At 42.7% G+C, this 24,101-nt stretch overlaps 1 protein-coding gene and 1 gene segment (V, D, J or C); both read right to left on the bottom strand.

Moving 5' to 3' along the window:
* The window catches only part of LOC101075124 (uncharacterized), a 65,591-nt gene that overhangs the window by 27,327 nt on the left and 14,163 nt on the right, over positions 1 to 24,101 (bottom strand). The window contains exon 2 of the mRNA XM_029836688.1: positions 17,991 to 18,294. Coding sequence (XP_029692548.1) covers positions 17,991 to 18,294 — 304 coding nt within the window. The remainder of the gene's footprint in view (positions 1 to 17,990; positions 18,295 to 24,101) is intronic.
* Positions 6,740 to 7,162, bottom strand: LOC115250075 (Ig heavy chain V region XIG14-like). The segment is given in 2 exon segments: positions 6,740 to 7,047; positions 7,123 to 7,162. Coding segments are annotated over 2 exon segments (348 nt in total).

Raw genomic sequence — 24,101 nt, 5'->3', positions numbered from 1 at the left:
GGTGCAGAGAACTCCACTGACAGTCTGATGTGATGGTTTTGGAAAGAACTCTGAATTTGCATCGAATCAAACATGTGGAGCATCACTGTTGATCTGACTGGAGCCAATAGGAGAGTGGAAACCTACAGTCAAATCATGTTTTACATGTGAAGTTCAGCACATGCAAAACAGTTTTGGAAGAATACAGATTGATTTCACAAGATCAAACCAATCAATGGATCTTGATGAGGAACGAAGCCAAAATCTTGAGGACAGCAGTCCACAACAAAACAGAAGATAACCCGGTCAAAGACATGAGGGGCCCACTGGACACTTTAACAAAACACTCTCTGGTTGAGGACAGATGGAGAAGTGGTTTAAATACACAAGGACGGGGCAAAGATGATGAGACACAAATGAGGGACATGACAGTAATTAGTATCTGAGGAGGACAGAGCAAGACAACAAGCAGAAAAAATAAAATAGAATAATAAAAAAACACAGGAGATTTTGTGAGGGTGAAGTTTTAGTCACCCGTGCTGTTCATCACTAGACTCAGATCAACCACGCAAAGAACAGGAGGCCTTGCAAGGGAGAGCTGAGCAGCAGTTCAGGCTTCCTCTGTCAACTCTGCTCGGCTGCTGCTCGCTCGCCTCTTTTATTGGTACAAACAAGATTTATGTCAAACAGGACCTCACGACCCCTTGTCTCCTAACTACTTTTCCCATCTTTACGACTTCCTTGTCTTAACGAACAGGATACCTCTAAGTGCTGATTTTGTAAACAGCTCCAGCACTTTGACCAACAGTAAAATTTCTGTTATTTTTCAAACTTTAAATTCTGTTCTTCAATAATCTTTTAACAAAGTTTGCCTATTTAAATGATCATAAAAAAATAATAATTCTTTAAGGACAGGATTGCCTCTGTTGAAGCAGCACCGCAGCGAGAAAGCACCTGCCAGCTTGCGTCCTCCCCCTTGAGTTGAGACAGAGTACTGCACGCCTCACCTGCTGACTTTTCTCTGCACTCTGTTGTGCAGGAATATTTCTCTCACACATGCATGTAAAGTTCATATTAGCGATATGCTGAGGAACAAAAACTGGCACACGTCATGCAACCCAGTTTGTAGTGGATCATGCAGTCAGACGTGGGGCACAATTCACCTCTGCCTCACCCGGGGTTTCTGCCCTGGATTTGATCGGTTAAACTCAAATTCGGCACTTTTAACTCAAGAAAATGGCAACAATGTGTAGTCATACTCTAAATGCATTTTAACACATGTCATTGGAAAATATTAATCTTTATTTATGTACACTTTCTTTTTTCTTTTTTTGGTCAGGGAGGCACTGTCCACATGTTTCTTGCCATCCAGGCTGTCTCTTCTCCAGTTTTAGATGTCATTTCTTTGCTCATCAGCGCTGTCTCTCTGCCTGCAGACCTGCCAACACCAACTGCTCCTGCTCGTCTCTCAGCCTAAATCCTGACTCACTGTGCTTCTTTCCTGTTGGATATATTCACTGTGGTCCCGTTCAGTCTTATCCTGTAATTGTTTTCCACCAAATTCCATAAAAGAACACAACTCAATCCAGACAAATTTTTGGTTCAATCTGTGCCTCCGAATTTAATTCATAATGCAAATAAGGTTGTGAAATCAGTTGAATTTTTGCAGGAAATCCTCAGGAGTGTGGTGATTAATAAAGTTGTCATTGTACCATTTTTTAACATAGTTTGTTGGGAAATAAGATAGAGTTCTGGTTATTGTTTTTGCTCAAAGATTGGACCATTGCAGGTTAAAAATAACTTGACAGAAAATGCTGGATCTACAAGAATTTATCAAAGGTGGAAGTGAACTATTCCATAAGAATAATTTATGTTTGTTACGTTGTCTCCCCCTAGGGGATGACCCAGGCAATAACTGTTTTCTTTTCTCCCTGTGACCAGGTGTTCCTGGTGAGGCTAATTGGCCATTGCAAATGTTCGCGATACGGGAAGTAGTGCAAGAGTCCCTGGGTTTCAGCCCAGCAGAGTTGGTGTTCGGCCACCATGTTCGTGGACCATTGAGGTTGCTGCGGGAGGAGTGGCTTGACGAAGGAACTGAGAAGAATCTGCTGGACTACGTGTGTGACTTTCGAGAGAGACTCCGTCGGGTCCGCGAGATCGCTCGAGAGAATTTACAGACCGCGCAAAAGCGTATGAAGAGCTGGTATGACCAGAACGCTACGAACCGAGTGTTTAAGGTCGGGAGTAAGGTCTTGGTGTTGCTTCCTCTACCGGGGTGCAGTTTGCAGGCTCGGTACAGCGGACCCTATGTCGTGAAGGAGAGACTGGGGGACCGCGATTATATCGTTGCCACTCCAGATCGCCGGCGAAGACAACGTCTCTGCCATGTAAACATGCTTAAGCCTTATCACGAGAGAGATGAGCTTCTACCGCCTGTGGCTGGCAGTGAGGCTCCTGTGTCACTGACCAGTGCTGATTTGTCGCCGCGTGTCAGTCTGGTGACAGCTCCTGCCGTTGCGGAAGTCTCTGGTGGTGACAGGGACGACTCCCTGTCAATTGCGCTGACAGAGGGACGACTTTCGAACTCCGCTGCGTTACGACAACTCCCTTCTACGCTGTCTCATCTCACCGAGGCGCAGCGCGCAGATGTTGTATCTTTAATAACCTCAAGCCCAGAGCTCTTTTCTGACATTCCTTCTCAGACTCACCTGTTGGCGCACGACATAAATGTGGAGGGTTCCGGTCCCATTAAACAGCCCCCCTACCGGGCCAGCCCTGAGAAGCGTGCGCGTCTGAGGAAACAGGTCAGTTATATGCTGCAGCACGGTATTGCCGAGCCGAGTTCCAGTCCGTGGAGCTCTCCCTGCTTGCTGGCGGTGAAGGCCAACGGTGATGATCGTTTCTGCACAGATTACCGAAAGGTAAATAATGTGACGAAGCCAGACAGTTATCCCCTTCCTCGTATGGAGGATTGCATCGATCGCGTTGGGGAAGCTCGTTTTGTAACTAAACTGGATCTTCTGAAGGGGTACTGGCAGGTCCCACTGACCGAGCGGGCTAAAGAGATCTCTGCCTTTGTGACCCCCGATGATTTTCTTCAGTACCGAGTCATGGCGTTTGGTATGAGAAATGCACCCTCAACATTTCAGCGTTTGATGAACATCGTGCTGTCTGGACTGTCGTGTTGTAACGCCTATCTAGATGACGTGGTGGTGTGCTCTAGCTCGTGGGAGGAACATGTGGAGCATCTTTCGCAAGTATTCTCTCGCTTTCAGGAAGCTGCTCTCACAATTAACCTCGCGAAATGTGAGTTCGCTCAGGCGACAGTTAGGTACTTGGGAAAAGTGGTGGGGGGAGGTCAGGTTCGTCCTGTACAGGCGAAAGTTGAGAGCATTTTAAATTTCCCCATTCCAACTAACCGAACCGAGCTGCGTCGTTATTTAGCGATGGTCGGGTATTATCGGGGGTTTTGCAAAAACTTTTCGGCTGTTGCTTCACCCCTGACTGACTTGCTAAGCCCGAAAGTTACGTTCACCTGGACTGAACCCTGTCATGTCGCTTTCCAGCAGACAAAGTCCCTGCTCGCCAATGCGCCCGTTCTATCCGCACCACGATTTGACTGTCCGTTCAAGCTGGCGGTTGATGCCAGTGACTCGGGAGTGGGTGCCGTGCTCCTGCAGGAGGGTTCCGATGGGGTGGATCATCCCGTGTCTTTCTTTTCAAAGAAATTGGATTGCCACCAGAAGTGGTATTCGACCATTGAGAAGGAGGCACTGGCACTAGTACTGGCACTTGAGCACTTTGAGGTTTATGTGGGCTCGACCAGGTGGCCGGTTGTTGTCTTCACGGACCACAATCCGCTTGTCTTTTTAAACCGGATGCGGAACAAAAATCGCCGGTTAATGTGTTGGAGTTTGCGCCTTCAGCCGTTTACCCTTGAAATTAAACATGTGCGCGGACGTGACAACGTCTTGGCTGACGCGTTGTCGAGGCAATGACTCTACCCTTTTTTTTTCCTTCGCTCGTCTTTGTCTGCCCCTTTCTTTGTACTGTACCCTGTACTGCCATTTAAATTGTATTAGTTCAAGACTTTCCAGGGTCCAGTTAATTTTGGGTGGGGGTGTTACGTTGTCTCCCCCTAGGGGATGACCCAGGCAATAACTTTTCTTTTCTCCCTGTGACCAGGTGTTCCTGGTGAGGCTAATTGGCCATTGTCCTACTTAAGGCCACAGATGCGGCGTGCTCAGGCTCCCTCTTGCTTTCCTGCCACTGCTGCTCCTGAGCGTACCTGCCTGACTGCTGATCCGAGGATCCCCTCACGCCCGCTGGCAGAGCTTCCTCGGCTTTCTTTGGAGTTAGGGCTTGGTGGTTTTGTGTTAGGGTTAGAGGGTCGGCTCCCTATCCGACGGTCCCTCTTTGGGCTGGTAGAGGAGGCCGCTCTTTCTGTTAACCCTGTGTTATTTCTCTGCCAGGTGGGATGTGTTTCTGTTGGTGTATTATATTGTTGTGGGACCCTACCTCATAAAGTTCACCTAGAAAGTCTACCCGCTCTGTTGTGTGTTTTATGTGCGCCCCTTTACCTTTCGGGTTACTAACAAGGTAAGGTCGTAACAATGTTAAATGAAAAAACCTCCCAAAAACCTCAAGGTCAATCAATCAAACTATGATTAATTTACCATCAATACAATGTAATTGAGCTACCAGAATACTGAATTATTTGAGGGGGAAATGTCTTATATTTGTTACTGATGGGTTTAATAAATGCATAAACATATACTCAGTTTGTAAATTATTAAATAGTAAGGAGGTAAATTAGTGATATAAAAGGCATAAATTATTAAAATAAAGACAGTGTTTAGTGTTTAGTGACCAGAATGAGACATCCTAGGACAGACACCTGAGGGCCCCCTAAAGTAACAAGTGAGAAGGAAGAAAAAAATCCAAAAGGCTGTTTTGAAATCTGGTGAAATGCATCAGTGATTCCAGGAAAATGGAAACAGTATTGGAGTCACCACAGTCCATTTTTAAATCCTTTGGGTAGAGAAGATAGATTACCTGAGGTTAATTGTGAAAAAATATTGGAGCATTGCAGGTAAAAACAGTTGGAGAGAGTGATGGTGGATCAATGAGAATTAATAAATGTTCCATTTCAAAGAAGATGACTTTCAGGGAAAATTACAAATTAGTCATGTAGGCACTTTGGATTTTTATGTTCAAAAGCAGTTGTAAAATAATTTAAAATAACATTTTAAAGTAAGGTCATTAACAATTTAAAAGTCATTCATTATTAAAAGAAAGACAGTTTTCAGTTTTCAGTGTGCAGTTCTGCTCTTCACAGCAATAAATATGAGAATTGTGTGTTTTTGTACAGCTGCTGAACTGACTTTAGTCACTGTGACCATCGAGCACAATAATAAACAGCAGAATCTTCAGTCTTCAGGCTGTTCATCTGCAGATTCAGCTGTGCTCTGTTGTTGTCTCTGGAGATGATAAACCGGCCTTTGACTGACTCAGAGTAGTACTGGCTGCTGCCACCATAGTTGATAGCACTGATCCACTCCAGTCCTTTTCCAGGAGCCTGTCTGACCCAGACCATCCAGTAGTCACTGAATGTGAATCCAGAGGCTGAACAGGTCAGTGTGTGAGATTCTCCAGGTCTTTTAACCACTGGTTCAGACTGGGTCAGAGTCTGAGCATCAACACCTGTTTAGAAGATGAAACATCAAGTTAATCAGCTGACGTCAAAAATAAAAATCTGTCAACAATCAGGATGAGTGAAGATCTTCACCTGCCCAGCAGATAGTTAGAAGCAGCAGTCCTGTCCTACAGTCCATCATGTTCAACTGTGTGTCCCCTCTTCTCTGTCCTCCTCTCTGCTCTCACATAAGTAGACGTGGAACACATCTGAGTTTTGCATTGACTCCTCCTCACTAAACAACTGGATTTGATTGTGATGCCTCCTCCTCTTTGGATGATGTGAGCGTATGATCAATGACACTTTTAATTTTGTCCAATTAATGATACACCAGTGGTCCTAGTCATGATTTGTGAGGTACCCCACACTTCACACTCTGCAGTTCTCATCCAGCTGCAAAATAATTTTACTGTACAAAAAGAGAGAATTATGAGATCAGAGATTTTCAATGAATTTGTGATATCAGACAGTCACTCATATTTAAGTATTTTCTTTAGAATAAAACAAACTGTGCCTTCAAATATTTAATCATTATCAAAAAATAAAGATTTCTTTTTTCCCATGAGTCATCAATTGATCATAAATGTTTGAGTAACAATTTTAAACACTGATCTTTGTTCAAAATCGTGTTGTGTCTGTGCTTTTATTTTGGGTGAATGTTGAAATTAACTGTTGAGATCATTGAAATTACAGAGTAATAAATATATTGTTGCTGAATTATTCTTATGAAACAATTTGTCATACATGTGAAATTTACTTGTTGCATAATGAGATCAGAAGTTCACAAAGCAGTCATCATATATATTTTAGGTCACTCGTCTTTATATATTTGTGCAAAAGATATTCAAAAATATTTTCTTATTTTGTATTTCTTTTTTGCTACCATTACCCCTTGAACGTTTTCTACAGGTTTTACATTTCATTTAAATTCTGGGGGAAAAATCTTCTCCAGAGTTTTTCCTCAATGTTGTTGTCATGATTCATTCCTGGTGTGACAGCGCCCCCTCTGGTGATGTTGTGTTGATGCTCTGAGGGGTTTTTGTTCAGCTCCACTGATGCTTTGTGTTATTGTGTCTCTCTGGCACAGTAATACACAGCAGTGTCTTCAGGCTGCACATTCACTCCATTTAGAGTCACTGTGTTGCTGGAAGAGTCTAAACTGATGCTGAACTTGTTCTTCAGGGAAGCTTTGTAATATGGGGTGTATCCAACACGATGTTCCCCAATCCACTCCAGTCCTTTCCCTGCAGGCTGTCTGATCCAGTGTGTCCAGTAGCTGCTGAGAGAATAAGAGACCTGACAGGTGATGGTCAGACTCTGACCTGGCTGCACAGTCACAGAGGCTGGCTGTGTCAACTGTTCACACTTCACACCTGTGAAACAACAAAGAAAATGCTGATTATAAATTCTGACTGCTGACTTTGACAAATCCACAGAGAGAGACTCACATCCAGCTGCCAACAGCAGCAGCAGAGCTGCAGAGAACATGGTTAATGTTGAAAGTCAGGTGCAGAGAACTCCACTGACAGTTTGATGTGATGGTTTTATAGCTGAGGAACAAAGAAGAACTCTGATCAAACATGTGGAACATCACTGTTGATCAAATAGAGCCAGTAGGAGAGTGGAAACCGACAGTCAAATTGTGTTATACAATCAAAATGCACATTTATTTTTTCCTTCTGTTTACTCTGGAGTAAGATTGAGATTTAACATTTAGATTTAGATCCAGCATTAAGATTCAGCATTAGCCATTCGTTTAACAATTAATATCTGGATTGAATTATTATATACATTCAAGTGTTACATTCATTTTTCTCCAGGACCCGAAAGCAGACAAATCGCAGTGGGAATATTGTCCAAACACAAAGTCTCTATTAAAAGATCAACTTGGCAGTCCTCCTGAACCGTGGGGGAAGCACTTGTCCAGTCTTCCGAGGCACACAGGGAGCTCCAGCAGGGAGCCAACACGGGAGTCAGGTCCTGTGCGTTCTCCACTCCAGCAGGGCGGCGTGGAGACCTCAAACGACCAGGGTGAATTGCTTCAACGAAGTTTTAAATAATCCATTAATGAGGAAACAGGAATCAGATTTACCATGGAAAACAATAATTCTCCAACCCTACTAGACAGACGCTCTGTTCTTAAATAGGTGGCCTGATGTAGATTGCCGACAGGTGCGTCTGCCTGCAGCGCACACTGTAGTTAATTATTGGCTCCTTCACGCCCCCTGCAGGAAGAAACAACTAGCACAGGAACCGGAACCCTGGACTCCAAAGCTAAGTTGATAAAATTTTTGCATAAATGTGCTAAAAATTGACATTCAGATATTCACTTGATTTCAAGAAAAATGTGACAAAATGTTTGAAAAAGGTTTATATAAGGCACTGCCTCCAGCTGGCTTTAGTTGATTTCCCCCTTCGACGAAGGTGTATCGTGGTTGCAGCTTATCTGGGCTGTTTGACCAACTGAACCTGTCCCAGAATGAGCATGCTGTCTGGCAGCGCCAAGGTAAAAGCACGGCATGCTAACGCATATTTCATCTGGTTACGACGTAAAGTGCAACAGTGCTGGAACGTGTGCTTGCTACTTGTTGCAGAAGGTTGGTGCTTCCTCCCGCCATCCTTCCGTCCAGAGCGCTTTGCCGTAAGGGCATGCGCGCTAGTTGGCACTGGGCAGGTAAGGCGCAGCAATGCGCGTCAGTGACTCCCCCACTCACTCAGTTGATAAATGGTAATGGGGCTGTTCTCGCTGCAGTTGGCTGCCGGCTGGTGTCAGTGGGTCGCGATGCCCCAGCGGGAACCCCTCATGGAGTAGATTACCTCTCTTACTGGACCCACTGCTGCTTTGGCTCGGTCCTTTGGTTCGGGACTCTCTCTCGTTCTCTCTCGTTCTCTCCCTCTCCCCTCGCTCCCCTTTGCTCGGAGAAACGGCGGTGGTGCCGCCGAGGCGACCACGGAGCTTTTGCCTAAATTTTAGACTCTTAACAGTGTGTAAATTGTATCAATTTATATTTACTTTTTTTTAGGTTTTGTTGCTTTTCGTGTCTTGGTTGACGTTGTTTTCTTTTAGACGACCTGGTCACCATTTATTTGCCTGTCTGTGTGAGGTGTGTGTGTGCCTGTACGCTCGTCGCGTCTGACTGTTTATCATTGTAAATTTAATTGTTCTTGTTAAATGCGATACGTGTGCGTCCTTACTCATTGTGTCCTGCAGAGGGTAATGTTCACGGTGCGTCATGGACATGACGTCACTACCTATGTACCTGTTCCGGTATAGTTGTGAAACAGAGCGGCAGCTCATTGCATCTCCCTGTCTGATTAATTAAATATGCCTAGAGGAGGCTAAAGATAATTCTGTTATCTGAGAGTTTGAATCTCCACCGCAAGGCACTCCGCTCAACAGGTTATGGGCCCAGGAACGCAGGCTAGAGCAACGAGTAAGGTAACAGAAGAAATTAACTGTTAGCCAAGAGAAGCTACTAGCTTGGTTTGAGTGAAGACGGCGCCGAGAGTCTCACGTGGAAACTAAAGACAGTGAGGACACGGACATTCTCCAAGCTGCGCAGCCCAAATTTTTGGAGATAAAGTGAACTTTGGAAAGAGAACGTTAAAATGGCCACAGCAGGAACGCCCCAGCAGATCATATTCGACGGAACTGAAGATAAGTATGATCTGTGGGAGACAAGATTCCTTAGCCGTCTACACATTCTTAAGCTAAAAGACACCATACTGCGAGTGCCCACGGATGACGCTGCATTAGTTGCAGACCCAGGGAAGAACGCAGACTGCTATGCTCAATTAGTGAATGCACTCGATGATAAGAGCCTGTCTTTGATTAGACATGAAGATGGAAGGAAAGCTCTCAAAATTTTGAGGGAGCACTATTCTGGAAAGAGCAAGCCTAGAATTCTCAACCTGTACACATCCCTGACCACCATTCAAATGGCAGAAGGTGAAACTGTTACTGATTACATGATAAGGGCTGAGAATATTATTTCAGCTCTTCGTGATGCAGGAGAGAACATGAGTGATGGGCTGCTTGTAGTGACTATTCTGAATGGACTGCCAGACTCATTCAAGCCATTGGCTGTCCATGTCACACAGAATGAGGACAACGTGACATTCACAGACTTCAAGAGAAGACTGCGAGTCTATCAGGAGTCTGAGAAGATGAGGGCAACTGGTTCTGCTGACAGTGTGATGAAGACTAGCTCAAAGCAAAGCAGACAAGGCACCAAAATACACAAGAAGGATGGGGATGCCACTCTGACGTGTTACAAGTGTGGACAAAGAGGACGCATCAGAAGCAAGTGCTGCCAAAAAGTGTGGCGCAGTCACTGCAAGAGCAACACACATGCAGAGTCCCTATGCAGGAAAAAGGGAAAAGCAGATGGAGCCAGGAAAGTTGCCGAAGAAAAAGAAAGGGACATCGACGACGAGGACCAGTGCTTCACGGCCAAGCATACCAGCAGCGAGAGACCATCAGCCAACGTAAAGAAGAAGGGGATCATGGTGGACGCTGGAGCAACGTCTCACATTGTGAATGACATCACCAAGTTCCAGAGCTTCGACAGCTCATTCCAGCCCGACACCCATTCAATCGAGCTGGCAGATGGAACAAAGTGCAGAGGGACGGCGCTGATCTACCTACTAGACACCGATGGATGTCAGCACAGAGCCTGGCTGAAAGACGCACTGTATATGCCAACCTATCCACACGACATCTTCTCAGTGGCAAGAGGGACAAATGGTGGAGCTACAGTCACTTTCAAGAAAGGGGACAGTCACATGATCACCAAGAGTAACCACAGGTTTGATTTTCATGAAAGTGGTAACCTGTTTTACTTGCCAACAGTTGAAAAGAATGTTAATGGTGATAAATGTAATGTGTGCCACGACATGCAGACTTGGCATGAAATTCTTGGGCATTGCAATTATGAGGATGTGCAAAAATTACCGGATGTGGTAAGAGGCATGGAGATAAAAGGCAGTGCAACGAGGCCAGCACAACTTTGTGAAATTTGTACAAAAGGAAAATTCACAGACAAGGAACAGAGAGCCAGACAGAAAGGCTACAGAACCTTTACAACTGGTTCACACTGATTTAGCGGGTCCTATGAGAACCCCAAGCAAAGAGGGTCACAGCCTACAGAGAGGAGGTAGAGCGCCTGACCACAGCCTACAGAGAGGAGGTAGAGCGCCTGACCACATGGTGCGCTAACAATAACTTGGTCCTCAACACCAGCAAGACCAAGGAGCTCATCGTGGACTTCAGGAAAGCAAGAGGAGGCACACAGGACCCCATCCACATCAACGGGATGGCCGTCGAGCGTGTCTCCAGCTTCAAGTTCCTGGGGACCCACATCTCAGAGGACCTGTCCTGGACCACAAACACCTCCAGCATCATCAAGAAGGCTCACCAGCGCCTCTTCTTCCTGAGGACACTGAGGAAGAACCAGCTATCCTCGGCTGTCCTGGTGAACTTCTATCGCTGTGCGATAGAAAGCATCCTGACCAACTGCGTGTCAGTCTGGTATGGAAGCTGCACTATCGCTGAGCACAAGGCCTTGCAGAGGGTGGTGAAAACTGCCCAACGCATCACAAGGACTACACTCCCTGCCATCGGAGATGTCCAGAGGAAGCGCTGCCTGCATCGAGCACGCAGCATACTCAAGGACTCCTCCCACCCCGCCCACAGACTATTTTCCCTCCTGCCCTCTGGGAGGCGCTACAGAACCCTCAGGACTCGGACCAGTAGACTGAGGAACAGCTTCTTCCCCAGAGCGGTGTCCCTGTTGAACTCCTGCTGACCCTTACACACTCCACACCTCACTACACTACAGCAGTTTACACAACAACTCACTAGCTTAGTAACCAATGTAGCTACTGTTTAAACCTGTCCTGCGCACTCATGCACTTTATCATCTGTATCTGTATACACGTAATTTATAATTTGCACATCTCCTCTATCTTATGTAAATAGCTAAATAGCTCCTGCACTTATAGTCCAAGGCATTTAATGTAAACACCATCTGTAAAATATGTTTATAGCACAACCCGGTAAACAATTGTAAAATAACCGCCATACTGTATTTATTAAGTTATTATCCTCACTTGCTGCTTCTTTTGCACTTCTGGTTAGATGCTAAACTGCATTTTGTTGCTCTGTACCTGTACATGTGCAATAACAATAAAGTTGAATCTAATCTAATCTAATCTAAATATGCTATGTCTTTTACAGACGACTACTCAGGTGCTATAACAGTGTACTTCCTGAAATCCAAAAGTGATGCTACACATGCCACAGAGAGATTCTTAGCAGACTCAGCACCTTATGGGAAAATAAAATGTCTACGGTCAGATAATGGCAAAGAGTATACTAATAGGGAATTCAAAGCACTGTTAACCAAAAATGGCATTAGGCACGAGACATCCGCACCATACTCGCCTCACCAAAATGGCACGGCCGAGAGGGGGTGGAGAACTCTCTATGAGATGGGCAGATGTATGCTGTTAGACAGCAAGTTACCAGACAAGCTATGGAATTATGCTATACAGACAGCAGCCTACATAAGGAACCGGTGTTACAGTAGACGCACAAAGAAAACACCGTATGAAATGCTAACAGGCACGAAACCAAGCATGTCAAAACTTCAAAAATTTGGATCTATGTGTTTTGCCTACAACCCACAAGAGAAAGGGAAAATGGATTCAAGAAGTGTGCAGGGTCTTTTTATTGGTTACGATAAGAATAGCCCATCTTATCTTGTGTACTATAAAGACACTGAAAAGGTTCAAAAGCACAGGCTGGTAAAATTCACAAACAAGACAGACAATGACAAAGAAATGCAGACACACGGGCCACACATCGAATGTCATGACAGAGAGGTGTACCCCAAGGTACTTGACATTATGGAAAATGATGATGACAAAATGGGAAATGCATCAAGTCAAAGTGTTCAAGGTGATGTTTCTGAAGTTGAACTGCCAAGCGCTGAGCATGTAACTAGGAAGAATCCACCTAGAACTAGGAGAAAGCCAGTGCGCTTGCAAGATTATGAGACTGAGGATACAGTAGACAAACTGGTAACATGTGTGGACTCCTGTTATAGAGCTGTCTGTGACATACCACAAAACTACCAAGATGCTATAAGGTCTGCCAAGTCACAGCAATGGATAAATGCAATGAATGATGAAATTCAGTCACTTGAGGAGAATAACACATTCAAAATCACCCAGTTGCCACCAGGCAAAAAGGCAGTGGGGGGTAGATGGGTGTATACCCTCAAGAGTGATACTGATGGGTCTGACAAGTATAAGGCCAGATTTGTTGCAAAAGGTTATAGCCAAAAACAAGGTATCGACTATGAGGAAACTTTCTCGCCGACAGCTGACATGACCACTGTTCGAGTTGTGTTGCAAAAGGCAGTGCAGGAAGATTTAGTTTTACATCAAATGGATGTGAAAACCGCATACCTACACGCACCCATTGATTGTGAGGTCTATTTGGAACAGCCTGAAGGTTATGAGAAAAAGTCCAAATCAGGAGAAAAACTGGTATGCAAATTACAGAAGTCACTGTATGGTCTTAAGCAGTCAGGCAGGAACTGGAATACTCTGTTACATGCATATCTTACTGAAAATGGTTTCGGACAAAATCCTGCTGACAACTGTCTGTATACAAGGGAAAAACAAGATGAAAAAGTGATTCTGATCATATGGGTTGATGATCTGATTATCGCTGCAAACACTGAAGAAGTTGTGAAAAGTGTCAAAATGATGTTCACTGAGAGATTTAAAATGAAAGACCTGGGGAAACTGAACAATTTTCTGGGAATAGATTTTAAATAATCAGATGGTCAAGTCACAATGACACAAGAGAGGTATGCCAACAAGATCCTATCAAAGTTTGGAATGCAAGATTGTAAGCCTCGAGAGACCCCATGTGAGTCTAAACTTGAATACACTGATGGTGCTAAGAAATTGGAGAATCCAAGGGTGTATAGAGAGGCAGTGGGAAGTTTGATCTACCTGGCAACATGCACTCGACCAGATTTAAGTTTCGTGGTCAGCAAACTTTCCCAGCATTTCTCAGAGCCAAGTGAAGAGCACTGGAACACTGTGAAGCACGTGTTCAGGTATTTAAAGGGTACAACAAACCATGGATTGTGTTTCAAAAAGGATGACACGGAGGCACTAGGTCTAATGGTCCATAGTGATGCTGACTGGGCAGCGGATGTCACAGACCGACGTAGCACCACAGGTTACTGTGCCAGCCTTAGTCAGAAAAGCTCTCTCATTTCATGGAAGAGCAGAAAACAACCAACAGTAGCACTATCTACCTGTGAGGCAGAATATATGGCCTTAGCCTCAGCTATACAGGAGTGTATGTACTTACAACAACTACTCAAGGGAATTGATAAATATCAGTATGCTCAAACCAAGGTGTTCGATGACAACCAAGGAGCAATTGCACTGGCCAGGAACCCAGTTAACCGGCAAAGGTGTAAACATATTGATATAAAATATCATTTCATTCGTGAAACTGTGAATAGTGGGAGGATCTGTTTAAAGTATTGTTCCACTGACAACATGGTTGCTGACTTGATGACAAAACCAGCCACAAAGCTAAAACTCCATAAGTTTGCACAGTATTTGTTTGGCACATAAAGTGCAAGAAGAATGTGCCAATATTTTTTTTATTTACTTTTGCACTGAAGACCAAAGGGAGAATATTTTTGTTTATTTTCTACCACTGAGTGTACCACAATAAGCAAAGGTCGAGTGGGGGTGTTAAATGTGATATGTGTGCGTCCTTACTCATTGTGTCCTGCAGAGGGTAATGTTCACGGTGCGTCATGGACATGACGTCACTACCTATGTACCTGTTCCGGTATAGTTGTGAAACAGAGCGGCAGCTCATTGCATCTCCCTGTCTGATTAATTAAATATGCCTAGAGGAGGCTAAAGATAATTCTGTTATCTGAGAGTTTGAATCTCCACCGCAAGGCACTCCGCTCAACAGGGCCCCCAAAAGTATCCAGAGAGGAGGATGACAAAACACACATATTCTTCAGGAGTTTCCTGGCATCTCTCTGTCCCCTTCCTTTCTCTGATTTTGTTACGATGTGCGGACACGAATCAAGACCCCAAATGCAGACACACACGATAGGGTGAGGTTGAAATCAAGTTTACTGAGGTCCAAGTTCAGAACAGAGCCAAAGGGTGCAGGTGAAAGACAAACACAATCAGACTGGAGCAGGCTGGGCAGTGCGAGCAGGCATCCAAGTGGCGATCCGCAGGAAAGACGAACGATTAGTTCCAGACTGGAAACAGATTTGAGGAAACAAACTTACAAACAGTTATAGGAGCCAGGCTGTACCACGGGGGTAATCAACAAATCAGCGATGAGTGCAGAGTTGAGGAGAACGGCAGGTGTGGATAATGACTGGAGTTTGGTCTCAGCTGTGCCTAGCTCGCCCAACAGGGGGAGAGTCAGGAAACCGCTGGTCCAGCCTGGAAACAGAAAGACACAGAAGGGGAGGGGGAGAGAGAAAACACTCGGGACTCCTAACGGTTTTGTCTGTATCTCCACGTGTTTCTTGTCATCCAGGCTGTCTCTTCTCCACGTTCTCTGCCGGTTTGATGTGAAATCTTTGGTCATCGGCTCAACTCAGTTTTCATTCCCGTAGTCATAGTTTTAGATGTCATTTCTTTGCTCATCAGCGCTGTCTCTCTGCCTGCAGACCTGCCAACACCATCTGCTCCTGCTCGTCTCTCAGCCTAAATCCTGACTCACTGTGCTTCTTTTCCTGTTGGATATATTCACTGTGGTCCCGTTCAGTCTGATCCTGTAATTGTTTTCCACCAAATTCCATAAAAGAAAACAACTAAATCCAGATACATTTTTAGTTCAATCTGTTCCTCCAAATTTAATTCATAATGCAAATAAGGTTGTGAAATCAGTTGAATTTTAGCAGAAAATCCTCAGGAGTGTGGTGATTAATAAAGTTGTCATTGTACCATTTTTTTTAACATAGTTTGTTGGGAAATAAGATAAATTTCAGGTTAATTGTTTTTGCTCAAAGATTGGACCATTGCAGGTTAAAAGTAACTTGACAGAAAAATGCTGGATCAACAGGAATTTATCAACTGTTGTTGAACTGAACTATTCCATAAGAATAATTGATGTTTAATGAAGGAAGACCCACAATGTGGGAAAAGTTCATCTAAAATATTTAGATACTCCAAAATACCTCGAGGTCCATCAATCAAAACTATGCATAATTTATCATCAATACAATGTAACTGAGCTACCAGAATATTGAATTATTTGAGGGGGAAATGTGATGTATTCATTACTGATGGGTTTAATAAATGCATAAACATTTACATAGTTTGGAAATTATTGAAAAGTAAGGAGGTAAATTAAAGATATAAAAGGCATAAATGAATAAAATAAAATAAAGACAGTATTCAGTGTGCAGCTCTGCTCTTCACAGCAGTAAATATTTTATTTTGAAGAAACAGGAATGACGCCTCACAGTGTTCATTTTTGTCGTGAGCAGTACTGTGTAAAACTGCTCCAAGCTGCTTTCAAACGTTCCTGGTGTGTTTCAAGAACAAAAAGAGTTTGTGCAGACCTCCCTCTCTGTTATATTTGTTGCAAGGCACAAAGAAATCTTACGGAAGAAGGCGTTGAAAGCAATCTTGGTGTGATGGCGCCTCTTGTGGAGATCTTGTTTTGATGCTCTGAGGGTTTTGATCAGCTCCCCGATAAGTATTCAGTCATTTTTGAAAAATTAGTGATGTTATTTTCTCATTTGTTTGAAAAGGAAATATTTGTATTTTGAAAGAAGATGAAATATAGATGTGATCAGACCAGGAAATATGAGGTGTGTGTTTTTGTACAGCTGCTGAACTGACTTCAGTCACTGTGACTCTCGAGCACAATAATAAACAGCAGAATCTTCAGTCTTCAGGCTGTTCATCTGCAGATTCAGCTGTGCTCTGTTGTTGTCTCTGGAGATGATAAACCGGCCTTTGACTGACTCAGAGTAGTATGAGCTGCTGCCATCATATTTGATAGCACTGATCCACTCCAGTCCTTTTCCAGGAGCCTGTCTGACCCAGTACATCCAGTAGTCACTGAATGTGAATCCAGAGGCTGAACAGGTCAGTGTGTGAGATTCTCCAGGTCTTTTAACCACTGGTCCAGACTGGGTCAGAGTCTGAGCATCAACACCTGTTTAGAAGATGAAACATCAAGTTAATCAGCTGATGACAAAAATCAAAGTCTGTCAACAATCAGGATGAGTGAAGATCTTCACCTGCCCAGCAGATAGTTAGAAGCAGCAGTCCTGTCCTACAGTCCATCATGTTCAACTGTGTGTCTCCTCTTCTCTGTCCTCCTCTCTGCTCTCACATAAGTAGACGTGGAACACATCTGAGTTTTGCATCGACTCCTCCTCAGTATAGAACTGGATTTGATTGTGATGCCTCCTCCTTTTTGGATGATGTGAGCGTATGATCAATGACACTTTTAATTTTGTCCAATTAATGATACACCAGTGGTCCTAGTCATGATTTGTGAGGTACCCCACACTTCACACTCCGCAGTTCTCATCCAGCTGCAAAATAATTTTACTGTACAAAAAGAGAGAATTATGAGATCAGAGATTTTCAATGAATTTGTGATATCAGACAGTCACTCATATTTAAGTATTTTCTTTAGAATAAAACAAATTGTGCCTTCAAATATTTAATCATTATCAAAAAATAAAGATTTCTTTTTTTCCCATGAGTCATCAATTGATCATAAATGTTTGAGTAACAGTATTAAACACTGATCTTTGTTCAAAATCGTGTTGTGTCTGTGCTTTTATTTTGGGTGAATGTTGAAATTAACTGTTGAGATCATTGAAATTACAGAGTAATAAATATATTGTTGCTGAATTATTCTTATGAAACAATTTGTCATACATGTGAAATTTACTTGTCGCATAATGAGATCAGAAGTTCAAAAAGCAGTCATCATATATATTTTAGGTCACTGGTCTTTATATATTTGTGCAAAAGATATTCAAAAATATTTTCTTATTTTGTATTTTTTTTTTTGCTACCATTACCCCTTGAACATTTTCTACAGGTTTTATATTTCATTTAAATTTTGAGGGAAAAATCTTCTCCAGCATTTTTCCTCAAACATTCTGCCTCAACGTTGTTGTCATGATTCATTCCTGGTGTGACAGCGCCCCCTCTGGTGATGTTGTGTTGATGCTCTGAGGGTTTTTTGTTCAGCTCCACTGGTGGTTTGTGTTATTGTGTCTCTCTGGCACAGTAATACACAGCAGTGTCTTCAGGCTGCACATTCACTCCATTTAGAGTCACTGTGCTGCTGGAAGAGTCTAAACTGATGCTGAACTTGTTCTTCAGGGAAGCTTTGTAGTAGGAGCCTCCAGTATATTTCTGTCCAATCCACTCCAGTCCTTTCCCTGCAGGCTGTCTGATCCAGTGTGTCCAGTAGCTGCTGAGAGAATAAGAGACCTGACAGGTGATGGTCAGACGCTGACCTGGCTGCACAGTCACAGAGGCTGGCTGTGTCAACTGTTCACACTTCACACCTGTGAAACAACAAAGAAAATGCTGATTATTAAATCACACTCAAACAGATCAACTGCTGACTTTGACAAATCCACAGAGAGAGTCTCACATCCAGCTGCCAACAGCAGCAGCAGAGCTGCAGAGAACATGGTTAATGTTGAAAGTCAGGTGCAGAGAACTCCACTGACAGTCTGGTGTGATGGTTTTATAGCTGAGGAACAAAGAAGAACTCTGAATTTGCATAGAATCAAACATGTGGAACATCACTGTTGATCAAATAGAGCCAGTAGGAGAGTGGAAACCTACAGTCAAATTGTGTTATACAATCAAAATGCACATTTATTTTTTCTTTCTGTTTACTTTAGAGTAAGATTGAGATTTAACATTTAGATTTAGATCCAGCATTAAGATTCAGCATTAGCCATTGGTTGAACAATTAATATCTGGATTGAATTATTATATACATCTTCAAGTGTTACATTCATTTTTCTCCAGGACCCGAAAGCAGACAAAACGCAGTGGGAATATTGTCCAAACACAAAGTCTCTATTAAAAGATCAACTTGGCAGTCCTCCTGAACCACAGGGGAGGCACTTGTCCAGTCTTCCGAGGCACACAGGGAGCTCCAGCAGGGAGCCAACACGGGAGTCAGGTCCTGTGCGTTCTCCACTCCAGCAGGGCGGCGTGGAGACCTCAAACGACCAGGGTGAATTGCTTCAACGAATTTTTAAATAATCCAGTAATGAGGAAACAGGAATCAGATTTACCATGGAAAACACAATAATTCTCCAACCCTACTAGACAGGCGCTCTGTTCTTAAATAGGTGGCCAATGTAGATTGCTGACAGGTGCGTCTGCCTGCAGCGCACACTGTAGTTAATTATTGGCTCCTTCACGCCCCCTGCAGGAAGAAACAACTAGCACAGGAACCGGAACCCTGGACTCCAAAGCTAAATTGATAAACTTTTGCATGAATATGCTAAAAAGTGACATTCAGATATTCATTTGACTTCAAGATAAATGTGACAAAATGTTTTAAATTTCAGCATAATCTATTTTATAAAGTTCCCCAAATTTCAATATATTCATGCTTTTACTTGAACTGTTGTATGCGCTGACTATTGCTTTCCAGTAGATTTTGTCGCAATTTAAAAAAAAACAAGAACCTAATTTTCAAAAACATCAGGCAAATTTTTTTCACATGCAACAATCGACACTCATTGGTGTGAAAATATTGTTGACATATGTTAATACGTATATATCCAAGCACACATGTGTACAGTAAATTTATCACTTGATGACTACACACACACACACACACACACACACACACACACACACACCACCTGGTGACTATGTATTACAACCAGTTACAAAATGAAAAAAAGACATTTTAAAAGTTGTGAACATTTTCTGCATTTGTTTTAAATGTGAGAGATTAAAATGATTGCAAAAACACGTCAGAGCTGAAGGCAGAAGTCAAAAGTCAGAATTGAAAAATGTAACTTTGGAAATGACAAGAACCAGAATGCCAGAGTCTTGAAGTTACTTCTAGTGTAAAATGATGGTTGGAGTGGCACCAATTAAGCCAAGAATAAATTAATGCTCGATGAAGTTATTTCATGATTTTACAAATGAAAAATGAGTTGTCCCAGGATGAAAACCTGAGGGATTCCAAAGGTAACAAGTGAGAAATATGACAAAACCCTCAACAGGGAAAGGAGCTTTCAAACCAGGTTTAGGTGGATCTGGGAGATTCTGGTAGATTGTAAGTGTTACTTTGGGATGGTTTGAAAAAGATTTTTAGAAAATAAAAATTCATAAAGTCTGTTGATTTTTTTTAAAATGTCTGCTGTCAAGTTTAAAACAGCTGGAAAGAGAGCGAGTACATCAACAACAATGTATCATCAGCAGGCTGGGTTCAACTGCACTTAAAGATTGTTCATGATACAATTGGTAATTGAAAACTTGAGTTCAGCTTTGAACAATAACAAATTAATAGAATTTATTGTCTTTACAAAATTATTGTGGCAACATTAAAGTTCACAAACCTAAAAGTCACAAACAATTTTAAAAGAATAGAGAAAGTATTTAGTATGTGTGGACTTTACAGCAGTAAATATGAGAAGTGTGTGTTTTTGTGCAGCTGCTGAAAATGTAATGTTATTTCCTGATTTAATAATAAATCAAATATATTGTAGATTATTAAAAATTTAAGAGGTAAATTAAGGATATAAGAGAAAGGAATAACAAAATAAAGAGTGTTCAGTGCGCAGTTCTGCTCTTCACAGCAGTAAATATGAGAAGTGTGTGTTTTTGTTACAGCTGCTGAACTGACTTCAGTCACTGTGACTCTCGAGCACAATAATAAACAGCAGAATCTTCAGTCTTCAGGCTGTTCATCTGCAGATTCAGCTGTGCTCTGTTGTTGTCTCTGGAGATGATAAACCGGCCTTTGACTGACTCAGAGTAGTACTGGCTGCTGCCATCAGTGTAAATAAGACTGATCCACTCCAGTCCTTTTCCAGGAGCCTGTCTGACCCAGACCATCCAGTAGCTGCTGAATGTGAATCCAGAGGCTGAACAGGTCAGTGTGTGAGATTCTCCAGGTCTTTTAACCACTGGTTCAGACTGGGTCAGAGTCTGAGCATCAACACCTGTTTAGAAGATGAAACATCAAGTTAATCAGCTGATGACAAAAATAAAAGTGTGTCCACAATCAGGATGAGTGAAGATCTTCACCTGCCCAGCAGACAGTTAGAAGCAGCAGTCCTGTCCTACAGTCCATCATGTTCAACTGTGTGTCCCCTCTTCTCTGTCCTCCTCTCTGCTCTCACATAAGTAGACGTGGAACACATCTGAGTTTTGCATCGACTCCTCCTCACTAAAGAACTGGATTTGATTGTGATGTCTCCTCCTCTTTGGAGGATGTGTGTTCATGTCGTCATTTCGTCCCACTGATGGTTTTACAATGGTCCAGTAATCAGTGGTCTGAGGTTTTTTTCAGAGTAAATGTGTCCTGACAGTTGCTCTAAAATGGTTATTTTGAACAAAAACAACATATTTTGACGTGGAACAGAATTTTGGAAATCAAGACGCGAGCTGACTGAAGAAGGAAGTAGGTGTGAAGAGAAACAAGCATGTTCATGCTGTCTCCAGGTTTCTCTCCACAGTCTTTTATCTTATTTTTAAAAAGGCTCTCAAGACCACCATCCCTGGCTCTTATTGTATGTCCTCTTCCAAGTTGTGTGTTGTGTTTGCTGGTTGTTGGCATGTTTCTTCTTGTCATTCTTCATTTTTCACTTGTGATCAGATGATATTTCTGACTTGCAGGACGAGAATCTGTATGTATGGTTTGCTACGTTGAGGTTATCGGAGCACACTTCAAACATTATGAACAAAACAGTAAATACCTGATTTCTTATCCTCAATCTTTATCTCCAACGGATAAAATAAATCTCTTCAGAGATAGAAAAACCTTATGTGTCTGCCCCACTTTAGGTGTGGAGATCTCTCAGGATTCCAGACACTCGGTGAGTCAGAAAGATTTTCACTGACGTAAAGAAACTGTCTTTAAATACTTTATTTATATTGTAAAATGAAGATAGGCTTTTGTCCTTAAATCATCAGTTCACCAGGAATGTTTTGATATTAATATTAGACACTGCTTTGCATTTTAAATTCTTCCTGAATTAATGCAATTGTGTTTTAAATTTTGGGCGTGTGTTTAAGCAGTTCGATCAGATCATTGATTAAGTGATTATCCAATATATTCTCAAGGAGATATTTCACATTTATGCAAAATTCTCTTGTAAAATAAAAAGATTGTTGTTGGGTCACTGACAAGCAGAAATGAATTGAAATGCAAAATTCAGACACAGGAGAAAGGAACAGATTCTTTCACAACTTTACTGAGCACAGGAGGCCGAACAAAAGAGTAGCTGACTCCAGAATCCAAAGAGGATCTCTTGTTTGACGTAGGACAAGTCTGGTAGGATGCTGAGCAGGGACGGGTGATGCCAGCACAGCTGCGGACAGGTGAAAGAGAGCACAGGTGAGGAAAAGACCACAAAGAATTTTCAGGCTACACGCAAGTGAGTGCTAAGCAGATACCACTGGAGTTTTCCAACAAACTAGCGCCGAGCACAAGGACGGACCGGCCTGTAACTAGCAGCTGACGAGACGATGAGCCACAGCTGCGCCAATATAGTGGCAGAAAAAGGCCCCATCACCACTCTACTCAGCGGAGAGGAAAAGCAGACACACAGGGGACATGGGAAAGACAAAACCAAGGACAATTATAGGTTTAGAATGTTATTAATGGAGCGTTCTCCAAGAGTCAAGGAGATTAACATTTGAGTCATTTAATTGATTAATATTTTAGGTCACACCATTGATCGTTCTATATGTTATATAGAGGGCACTCAAAAATATATTTCTTATTTTTCACTGAGCTCATCTTTGTGTGAAAAAAAATCCCTAAAAAGTTCTCCATAGTTTAAATATTTTACTTAGAGTCTTCTCATGAAAAACGAAATGCTGGAAATATTTTGAAAAACTTTAAGATTGTAATTCAGTTTTTGAGAAGGAGGCATGATTGTTGTCTGTGGAGGTTTTTGCGCAGCTGTTCCTCTCTCTGGAGTCACTGTGGTTGTCGAGCGCAGAAGAAAACAGCAGAATCCTCTGCTGTCAGGCTGCTGATCTGCAGGTACTGAGTGCTGCTGGACACGTCTTCAGTCATCACGTAACCACTTTCGAAAGAGCTTCCATAGCTAGCAGAGTTTGAACCTGCGTTCATCAACCCGATCCACTCCAGAGCTTTCCCTGGTCTCTGTCGTATCCAGTGGATATAGTATCTGGTCATGTCAAACCCTGAAATGCTGCAGGACATCTTCACTGTCTCTCCAGGTCTTTTTACTTCAGGCTGAGACTGATCCAGTCTTTCACTCCAAACACCTGAAAGACAATAGAAATACACCCAACAAACAGGTCAAGCCCATTCTGGACCTGTCCACAGAAGTAACAGCAGCCCTGATGTTCTCACCGTGAACAGTGACAATGATCAGTAAACCTCTGATCACTGTGTTCTCCATTATGTGCTGACACTGCAGTTCTGTGCTCTGATCTGAGCAGAACTGTGTAAAACTGCTCCAGGCTCCTGTCACAAGTTCCTGCTGTTTTTATAGGACAGGGAGAGTTTGCATAGACGTCCCTCTCTGGGACATTTTCATAAACACCCCAAGACAATCTGAAGAGAGACACTCAGAATCAGTCATCATGAAATGTATCCATGGTGATCCATTATATGTTTAATGAACTTAAACCTGTATAAATTGTTTGTTTTACTTGTTTGTTTCATCAATTCATAATTTTCTTTATGCTCTAAAATCTTTTTCTGCTGTTTGTTTTCATGGTTTATAGATGTTTGTGCTCCTCATCTGTGTCTTCAGCCTCCTCATTCTCTGCTGTCACAGAGTCATTAAAACTTGTTCAAGGCATCATTTTGGTTAATGCCAGTGAGTCTGGAAGCTGGATGAGATCAAGTCAGTCAAAATGTGTGGAAACACAAATCAGCATTATCTCCATTATTCTTCAGTGGTGAGAGTCCTCATTTCTTTCTCTCTCTCCGTCTGACTCTCTTGCTCACACACACGCACACACACACACGCACACACACACACACACACACACACACACACATACACACACACACACACACACATGCACAATCCTTTCCCTATCTTTGTTGGTATTTAGAGACATAATTTATTTCAAAGCTCCCTACCCAACCATAACTATACCAACTCATCCTGAGCAAATGGGCCCA

The sequence above is a fragment of the Takifugu rubripes genome, chromosome 5 (genome assembly GCF_901000725.2).
Source record: "Takifugu rubripes chromosome 5, fTakRub1.2, whole genome shotgun sequence".
Taxonomy (NCBI): Eukaryota; Metazoa; Chordata; class Actinopteri; order Tetraodontiformes; family Tetraodontidae; genus Takifugu; species Takifugu rubripes.
This window is presented reverse-complemented; position numbering and strand designations above follow the sequence as displayed.